Here is a 9,878-nt window from a genome sequence, read left to right on the forward strand (position 1 = left end):
GCGCAGTAGTGTAGCGGTTACGCGAAGCGCCGCTGCCCTGCGATGGCGGATGCTGCCACCGGTGAGGCTTGTGCGCCCCAGGTTTCTCTCCCCGAGCAACCCCTCGCGACTGATCATTTATTTAACACCCGACTGACACAGTGGTCAGTTTGATCAAGGTCTGACGGGCAGGTTGTGACGACGCCACAAGATCACGTGACCTAGGTGGCTCCGACTGCCAGGCTGCAAACGGTCGCCAAAGATAACGCCTGACAATCTTTCCCACCTTGTGGCACTAACGCGCTCGCGTCAAGTAAAGAGCCGTGAGACGAACTGACTATTGTCTCCTAGGCCACCCCGCGCTGAGCCGTGCGACGACCGAGAGGAAGGGGATATCTCTGCGATTGGCGCCTTGACAACGGGCGGAATATGGAGGAGATAAGAGCGCGCTTCGACGGGCGTATGCTGCAGTCCTGCAGTTTCAAGACAAGCGGGTGTAGGCGTTGATCGACGCTTCCCTGAAAAATGCTCTACACGCTGGTCGGGTTCTCTGCGGCATTAGACTGGAGGCCCCTGCACTTCCTCAAGCCGCTTCCACTCAACAGGGTTTGCAGTGCCTGTGGACTGGTGCGCCCGAAGACAGCTCTGCTTCCATGTGCCCACGCGCTGTGCGAGCCGTGCTACGGGCAGTGCGCTGAAGCAGGTCTGCACGTCTGTCCGCTAGACGGCTACGAGTGCCAGGACGAAGACGTCGAGTGGAGGGAGCTCCGCGTAGACGACGTTCTTCGGAGAGAGGTGAGCGAGTAGTGAATGTCTGCTCCATCTGTCGGTAGTTCCTTGCAGAACAACCGAGGCCGCTATAAGTCCCCTATCCTCTCTTCCTGTCCCCTAAACTCATTTCATTTCTCCATTCTGCCTGCTATCTTTTATTTCCGCTCCCCCTGCTCAGGTGCTTCAATATCTATGGCAGATGCCAGGGCTAGCAAAAATCTTTTCCTTCCCTTTTACTATAATTTTAACAAAAAACCACTACCACCACCACCGCTATGAGAGCACAGGCGACGTCCCGACGGTACAGAATGTAGTGCCGGTATAGGCATATGGCTGCAAGAGATAGCGTGGTTTAAAGTGGACATGCACCAAACACTTTCATATCGTGCCTTAGCGTGTGCTCGCGTTACGTAATCAATTTCTCCAGATTTAGAGTGCGCTACTCTTGCATACGTTCAAACAGCGTTTCCAAAATGGCGGTCTCCTTTGAAGCCGGACAACTCGCCTCGGACTGATTTCGTCGTTGCTATTGACATTTTAAGTATGTTCACTGGCCGTAAATAGGTCACTGGGCTTTCGATTCGTCTCATCTCGCCAATATCTAAACATGCAAGCGATAACCGAAAGACGCGGGTTCGATCCCGGCCGCGGCGGTTGAGTTTCTATGGAGGCGAAATTCTAGAAGCCCGTGTACTGTGCGATATCAGTGCACGTTAAAGAATCCTAGGTGGTCGAAATTTCCGGAGTCCTCCACTACGGCGTCCCTCATAGCCTGAGTTGCTTTAGGATGTTAAAACCCCATAAACCAAACGATATCAGCGATAAAGACTTTGTATTTTTTATTTAGAGTGACAATTCTGCCGCTTCTAGTCCTAAGAGGAACGTCGGTTTGTTTAAAAAATGGTTCCTGTTCTAACGACGAGATGGCGCCGCTGGGCTGAGCTTATCATTACCAAAGGAGTCAGGTACCACGAGATACACACGTTGTGCGTTGCGTGCGGAGAGGAGGAGGAGGAAACGGCTTAACACTTGACACTTTTCTGTACAGGGCTTCAACCTACAGTGCAAAGCAGCGGGGCATATTTATTTAGCATTTCCTCTATTTCTTTCAAAGCCAACCAGGTAGGTCTGACGCAACCAATCTAGGCCATCTCCTGTCCTTTCATACCCTCCCTCGTCGACTAGCCTTCGCACCTGCTTCTCGGCCGGGGAGTAGATTACCGTCTTGGTAGCGCTCTGCGACAAAACGCTGATGAACTGATAAGCCCCAGCCAGTCGCATTCCGTTCGTGATATCGGTGCATACCGCCGATCCTAGAGTAGCTGTTGAGTCGCTCCGTACGGCTAGCGCAGCGTCGTGGCGACTAACTGAACTAAGGCGTCCAAATATCTTCCATTGCGAAGGGACAGACGCGGTTGGCATCGAAGCGATAGTACAGCACTAGTATGGTTGATGTGCATTCAAAGATGCACTGGGATAGGCTGGCGTATTACTCTTGGCAGTTGGGACATAAAGGTTTAGCCCCATGACGGTAAAGGCACGCCCTAAACCACGTATGAATAATAATAATAATAATAATAATAATAATAATAATAATAATAATAATAATAATAATAATAATAATATAATTCGTTTTTGGGGAAAGGAAATGGCGCAGTATCTGTCTCATATATCGTTGGACACCTGAACCGCGCAGTAAGGGAAGAGATAAAGGAGGGAGTGAAGGAAGAAAGGAAGAAGAGGTGCCGTAGTGGAGGGCTCCGGAATAATTTCGACCACATGGGAATCTTTGACGTGCACTGACATCGCACAGCACACGGCCGCCTTAGCGTTTTTCCTCCATAAAAACGCAGCCGCCGCGGTCGGGTTCGAACCCGGAAACTCCGGATCAGTAGTCGAGCGCCCTAACCACTGAGCCTCCGCGGCGGGTCCACGTATGAAGGATGATAGCTGAATTTGGCGTTGTAGATTAATGGATGAAATGAAGATCATACATGAGGTGATGCAAGGACTCGTTTATTTTCGCGTAGGTTGTTGTACTGCATGTTGATTTCCTTCCGATAATGAGGGGCTTCCCGCCCGGACGACTGGCACGGCCAGTGGAACACATGTGCTGGGTGTCAAGTTTAGAGGGTGACCTAATATTTCTGCTAGTTACGTGCAATCATGGCATGACCACGAGCCCATCACATACAAACGGGGTGGCAAAACATTCAGTCAGGGCGTCCATCGGCTCTTCGCGATGGTGAGATGGGAGCTTGCCTGTTTGAATGCCTTTAATCGCAGTTAGTGAATCAAAGTAAACGGTGAATCCGCGCTGTCTCGAATTTGCTACTTTTTCCGAACATGGAAAGATGTTGCTTGCGTTCTGGGTTCTTTTTTACTTACCAGTTAAAAGCATGCATGCTACCAGTATCCTTTCAGAAAAGATCTGACCGGCATTAAAAAGAGGTTAAATATGCAATTTTGTTCTTGGCATCATATATGATTCCTAGGTATAAGGTACTGTTTGTATTTGCAGCACGTAACTTAAGGACGCCTTAAAGGCGGCTTCTTGACAAAACCTCATGTGAATTCTTAGAATCGGAGTTAACAAGGTTGCGATGACACACAGTATTGACGCTAGCATCTTAAACGAAGTTTCTGAGCAGGAAGACTTTGCATGTATGGCTTTGTAAGACATGTAGGTTTTTCTGCAATGACATTGAGCTAATGTCAAGGTCGTCGTTTCGATTCCTGAACTAGCAGTCGTATTTCGATCGAGGTGAACTTGCAAAAACGTCTATGCGCTGTGGATGTCCGCCCACGGTGAATAACCCCAGCTGGTTTAAATTATTCCGGAGCCTTAATTCCACTACGACGTCTCTCATAGGCTATGTTTCGGTCAAGGAGGTGTTAAAGCACATAATTTTTTAATGTATGTTTAAAGCGCTCAGAAAATGCCTGGTGTTTTGTCAATGACTCTGCATTTCGTTCGCTCAGAAAAGCACCGAGTCAGAAGTTTTTTTTTTTTTATTATGTCACGCCCGCATTGTTATCAGTCTCATGGTTGGAGCCGGCATTAGAGAAAATTTTCCAGTGATTGCATTGTTTAAAACTACAGAAACTTATTGTTTTTTGTTGTTGCTATTGCACACATGCCAGTAGAACAACGTGAAAGTCTTCGTTAAAAATTAACATATGCAAATGAGTCTCGATTTGCAAAGAACTCCTATTCCAATCTTTTTCGTTTTAACAATGAGTTGAAGCGGTATAAAAACCTTCTACCTTCAGGGAATTAAAAAAAACGGTTGCATTTCATAGAGTGACAGAATCTGAACTTAAAGGCAAAGTCTGCCACTCAGTTTAGACTTATATATGATGTACTCTAAATGTAATTGCTTGCATTATCTTTGCAGGTGAAATGCTGGAACCAAGGAACAGGTTGCCAGTATGTGGCTCCCGCTTCGTGGATTGCCGAACATTTCCATCGCGATTGTGGACACCACTCTGTTCATTGTCCAAAGTGTTCCGCCACCGTTCCATGTTGCAGCCTGATCCTCCACCTGAAACATGCATTTTGCAACTCGGTAACGCCTCCCGCATCGGACGGCGATGGACAAGCAGGATGCAGGAGCGTCACTGCTTTTGACTCTGCTTTGAAGGAAACATTTAAAAAAGAGGCCCGCGAAGTCAAGCAATTTATCGGGCAAATAGTTGGTGACATTCAAGCTCACGGGGACAGACTGAACGAGATCTCCCATGCGATAAACAGCCTCAAGGAAACTCAGCAGCACAATGCTACGACCGAAGCTGCAGAACGCCATGACAATTTCAAAATAATCACGTCTGAAGTGAGCGCCTCTAACGAGGTACTAAAAGGCGTTTTGCTCAGAAAGCTTGATGCACTTAATCCTTCCGAAAGCATAAACAGATTAGAGGAAATTCTGAAGGACGAAATGGGTAATGCGGCGAGGAAAACCGTAGACAAGTTGTCAGAGTGCGCAAGTGCCATCGAAGCAGTGAAAGCTGCAGTGCAAGAAAAGAATGAATTTATTCAGAAGGTAGACGACCACATGAAGAGCATTCCGCGAAACAGTGAACTAGGCAAGACGCTTTGCGTGTTTTCTGTAAAAGATGTCAAGTCGCTCCAGCAGGCAGCGATGAAAACCGGCAGGGCTTGGTATGAGTGTGAGCTGGTCTACCTGCGTGGCTACCACTTGTCACCTGGCGTTACCTTCATAAACTACGGCGGATGCCTAAAACTGCACGCACGGCTGCGCCTGTATAAGGGCAACATGGACGACGTTCTGCAGTGGCCATTCCAGCACAGGATCAAGCTTGGCGTGGTGCATCCGATAGGAACATCCGACCTCGTGATTGAGGCCAGTGGTGACCCGTCTTCTAAGTTCCTTCAAAGGCCAACAGCATGCAGTAACCCAGCTGGCTACTTCACTGCGACCTCGGTCGACATCGGAGGTTTGATCACAGGCGGCTACGTGCAAAATGATGAGCTGCGTGTTATGTTGGAGCTGCTTCCGCGAACTGCAATAAAGTGAAAACTTTTCATTCATCTGGGGAACGGGTTGGCAACGATTCCTAAAGGCCGATTCATACGCCTGACCCTCAGTCCGCGGCCACTCCGCGGCGCGCACATCAAGTGTTCACACGTCACTAATATGCGAGGCTCACTGTCGGCCCGCGGTGTAGTCAAGCGAGAAATGCCAAGTGCTTTTTCTTAGTGAGATTTAGTGAGGGGCCGCTAATCTGTGGGCATTAGGCCTCGCAATCAGCCTACTCTTTCCAACGTTTCGGCTGCCTTAAATGTCTCTTTCACTCTGACCAATTTCCATGACCCAGCAGTTGATCCTATTAAGCCCTAGTTATTGCCGTCATCTGCCACGCCCTGCGATTTCATGCTAGCTTGCCCAAGGGGACCGTTTAAAGGGGAGAGGGAGAGAACCGTTCAAGGAAGAGAATTTATTTATTTATTTTTAAAGAATAACTACAGCGCCCCTATTGGGGCATTGTTGCAGGGGGGAAAATCATAAAAGCAACAGATGAAATACAGTAATTGAGGCAAATGATGCAACATACTGAGAAAACCCATGGATTATGGGAGGAAAAGCAATAATGAAAAAAAAACGTTTCAGAAATACAAACACGCCCGCGACAGACGCGGAGAAAAAGACATTCAAGATACAGCCCTGTTTTAGCAACAAATCTAGAATAAAATGCACTAGGATAATAAATATTGCTACACTGATATTAATAGTGATACTAACAGTCATTTTAACTTAACACAATCATATTAACAGGTGGTTTTGTAAAGCGTTTTAAAAACATGTGGGAGGGGAAGCAGCAGTTTGTGCAGGCAGACTGTTCCGATCATGTATTGTTCGTGGGAAAAAAAAAACTATATTTTAATTTGTTAAGTTGGGAACTGTACTCGCCCCCTTTTAGTGGTTCGTCGGTGCGGGCAGAAATTTAATTTGGCTCATGTGTGTATTTCTCTTTTGAAATACCAGTTTTGCCATCAAGCACATTATAAAAGGAGAGTTTCAAATATTTTCACTTTTCTTAAGTGACGGCCACCCCAACTTGTCTCGCAAACAAGAAGAGCTTTTTTCGAACTTAAAATCGCCAAAGACAAACCTAGCAGCCCTTTTTGGACACGCTCCAGTTCCTCAATATTCTGTTTTGTATGCGGGTTCCGAGCGGTGCAAAAGTATTCAAGTGCAGGGCGTACGTTGGACGCCATAACGGCTCCTTGAGTGGAATCGGCGCATTCCTAAAGTACCGTCGGGGGAAGTTTTATGTGCGGCTGACTATAGCCGATATATAATTGGCATGTGTATTCCAAGAGAGGTCAGTCGAGAAAAAGACTCCCAAGTACTTATAAGTTGAAACAGTTAATATTTCTGAGCTGCCAAGAAAATAGCCTGTTCGCAAATTTTTTCCCTTTTTCTTAAACCGGATGAGATTACATTTGGAGAGATTTAGCGCCATCTTCCATTTTTTCGCACCAAGAGAACAAGTCAATAGACTCCATTGGCTGGAAGGAATCTTTTAGGGGGACAGTTGCCGATTCTTCTTGAGTTGGCTAGGAATGAGGAGGGGTGAAGGGGGAAGGAAGAGAGACGGTGTCGCTAGGACTGACCGTCTCTTCCTCTTTCATGTTTCCCAGCTTTGCCAGTCACTTTAAAGTAGTCTAGCAATTTCGGTGTGCCCAGTGCACCGTCTGCTTTTTGGTCTACCATGACCACTTGCCAGTGTCGGACAGTTTGTTGTGACTTGTGAGCACGCGATGCGCAGGCCGCGGACCGACGATCAGTCTTCTGAATCAGCTTTAAGCAGCTATCAATTCCGTGCTTTTGCTAGCTCTTTCGGAATTTTAGAAGACCCTTTGATAATTACTCGCGTTAACTTCCTCATTCATCACTACTTAGGTCTGACTGTACAGCTAATTTTTGAGAAAAAATCTTCGATTGCCATAGTTTCAAAGTTTTGGGAAGACAATAAATGTATCGTCAAGGAAAAAAATCTTTGTCACGGGTGCAGCAATATTTTTTGCTGGTGATATCTACGTTTTTTTTCTCCAACCTTTTGGGCTCTGATCAAATAAAGCAAGCTGTGAGATGGCCCTCTCGCCGTCTGAATTGGGATTGTAGACGGAGTACATCGTGTACACCGCCGTTTCTATCCAAACGCAGTAGTCGTGCAAGATAAACACTATCTGAAAATCTTAGGTACTCGAAATCGCTTCTTAGGCCTAAAGGGCAGGCTACATCATCGACGTCATAATCATCTTAACTACGTGTACTGCAGGCTCTCACCTGATTTTCAAATAGCCTTCTCCTGCGCAGGCTGCGCCCACCTTCTTCTTGCACGCTTTTTAATCTAATCCGCCGACGTTAATCCGCTCCATGTGCTAAATGCAGCTCCTGATAAAGAACGCCGACAACCACAGCAGCTAGCGCTTTTAAAACGCGATTAATTCATTTTCAGAAATTAGATAACTTCTGCTATGTGACTCGTTGAACAACAGAGCTGTATTTTGTTACGTCGCAGAACCGATTGAAACGAATGTGCTTGCTTCCCAGTGGTACTGCCTAGATTGAAGTGAGGTTTGCTTTCTGGCTTCTGGGGTTTAGCGTCCCAAAGCGACTCAGGCAATGAGGGACGCCGTAGCGGAGGTCTCCGGAATAATTTCGACCACCTTGGGTTCTTTAACGTGCTTTAACATCGCGCAGTACACAGGCCTCTAGAATATCGCCTTCATCGAAATTCGACAGCAGCAGCTGGGATTGAGCCCGCGTCTTTAGGGTCAGCAGCCGAGTCCCATAACCACAGAGCCACAGCGGTGGCTATACGCAAGTTAAGGTACTGCGCCTTTAAATATGTGGAACAATGCAGATTCGAACGCACGCCCTTCTGAAATAAACAAAAACAATAGTAAGAAGCACACAAGTTCCGCCTTAAGGGTACAACGCGATAGTGTTAATGGGTTAGTGCTCAAACATTCCGAACTCGAAATATTTGACTTTAGACTCAAGGATCGGTTGGAAGTCCTCATACCACTCCTGGCGCAGTGCTGCCCTGCAATAGCAGATGCAGCCACCGGTGGGGCTTGCACGAACCAGGTTGCTCTGCCCGAGCAATTTATCGCGACTAATCATTTATTTAACACCCGACTGCAAACGTGTCACTTTGTTCAAGATCTGGCGGGCAGGTTGTGACGACGCTACAGGGTCACGGGACCTAGGTGACCCACTAGTGTGATCAAGGTGGCTCCGGCTGCGAACGGTGGCGAACGCTGACGTCTAACAATTTTTTCTGGCATGATAGCACTAACGCTCCCATGTAAAAAGTAAACAGCCGTGAGACGCAGCTGAACTGATTATTGGCGCCTAAGCCGCCACGCGCTGAGCCATGCGACGTCCGAGAGGCAGCGGTTATCTCTCCGATTGTCGACTTGAGAAGGGGCGGAATATAGAAGAGATAATAGCGCGCTTTGACAGGCGTATGCTGCAGTCCTTCATATTCAAAACAAGCGGGCGTTGGTGTTGCAGGACGCTTCCCCGAATCATGGAGTACACGCTTGTTGGATTTTCCACCGAGCTCGACTGGAGGAACCTGTACTTCCTCACGCCTCTTCCACCGAACAGGGTTTGCAGTGCCTGTGGACTGGTGCGCCCGAAGACAGCTCTGCTTCCTTGCGCCCACGCGCTTTGCGAGTCGTGCTACGGGCAGTGCGCTGAAGAAGCGTTACACGTATGTCCGCTGGACGGCTACGAGTGCCAGGACGAAGACGTCGACTGGAGGGAGTTCCGCGCAGACGACGTTCTGAGGAGAGAGGTGAGCGAGAACGGAATGCCTGCTCCATCTGTCGGTAGATTCTTGCAGCGCAACCAAAGCTGCTAGGAGTGCACAGGCGACGTTCCGACGCTGCAGAATGTAGTGCCAGCATGAAATAGGCATATGGCTTTATGAGATAGTTTCGTTTAAACTGGGCATGAGCCAAACAGTTTCATACCGTGCCTTAACGTACGCTGGCGTTACATGCGCAATTTCTCGAGTTTATCGTGTGCGACCCTTGCGTATGTTCAAACATCGTTTCCAAAATTGCGGCCTCCTACGGAGCAGGACCCCTCGCCTCGGACTGATTTCGTCGTTGTTACTGACATTTTAAGCACGTTCACTGGCCGTAAATGGGCCACTGGGCTTTCGCTTCGTCTCTTATCGCCTATAACAAAACATACCTGCGAAAAATTCGCTTTTTTTTAGATCGACGATTCTGCCGCTTCTAGTCCTGAGAGCAGCGTCGGTTTGTTGAGAAAAAATGGTTCATATTGGATGGATAGACGGATGGACGGACGGACGGACGGATAAGGCGGAACCCTTTACATCGGGCGGTGGCTCATGCCACCTAGCCATGACTTATAAAATTTTACTCTGGTCTCGATTTTAGCCACCAATCAGATAACTTTCGCTTGGTTCCTTCTAGCCGCTTAAAATCTACTTTCCCTTCACTGTCCTTAAACCCCAATGCCTTGGGTAAATCAGCCCCGCTGCTTTCAACTGTAGGGTGAAGCCCTTTACAGAAAAGTATCAACTGTTCAGCCGTTTCCTCCTCCTCTCCGCACTCA

The 9,878-nt window shown here is 47.8% G+C and overlaps 1 protein-coding gene across 1 annotated transcript; it reads left to right on the forward strand.

Annotated features, from left to right (window-relative positions):
- Positions 1-466: 466 nt before the first annotated feature.
- LOC144105361 (TNF receptor-associated factor 6-like) lies at positions 467-5,307 on the forward strand. The gene is made up of 2 exons (XM_077638502.1): positions 467-774; positions 4,149-5,307. Exons 1-2 carry the CDS (start codon positions 505-507, stop codon positions 5,286-5,288), a joined length of 1,410 nt encoding a protein of 469 aa, XP_077494628.1. The 5' UTR covers positions 467-504; the 3' UTR covers positions 5,289-5,307.
- Positions 5,308-9,878: the final 4,571 nt, after the last annotated feature.

Source organism: Amblyomma americanum, chromosome 9, assembly GCF_052857255.1.
Source record: "Amblyomma americanum isolate KBUSLIRL-KWMA chromosome 9, ASM5285725v1, whole genome shotgun sequence".
In the NCBI taxonomy this organism is placed as follows: Eukaryota; Metazoa; Arthropoda; class Arachnida; order Ixodida; family Ixodidae; genus Amblyomma; species Amblyomma americanum.

Excerpts from the sequence above, each read along its gene's own strand:
- LOC144105361 (XM_077638502.1), top strand. The coding sequence starts at position 505 with ATGCTCTACACGCTGGTCGGGTTCTCTGCGGCATTAGACTGGAGGCCC. Across the intron at positions 775-4,148 it reads ACGACGTTCTTCGGAGAGAG|GTGAAATGCTGGAACCAAGG; the intron begins GTGAGCGAGTAG and ends TTATCTTTGCAG.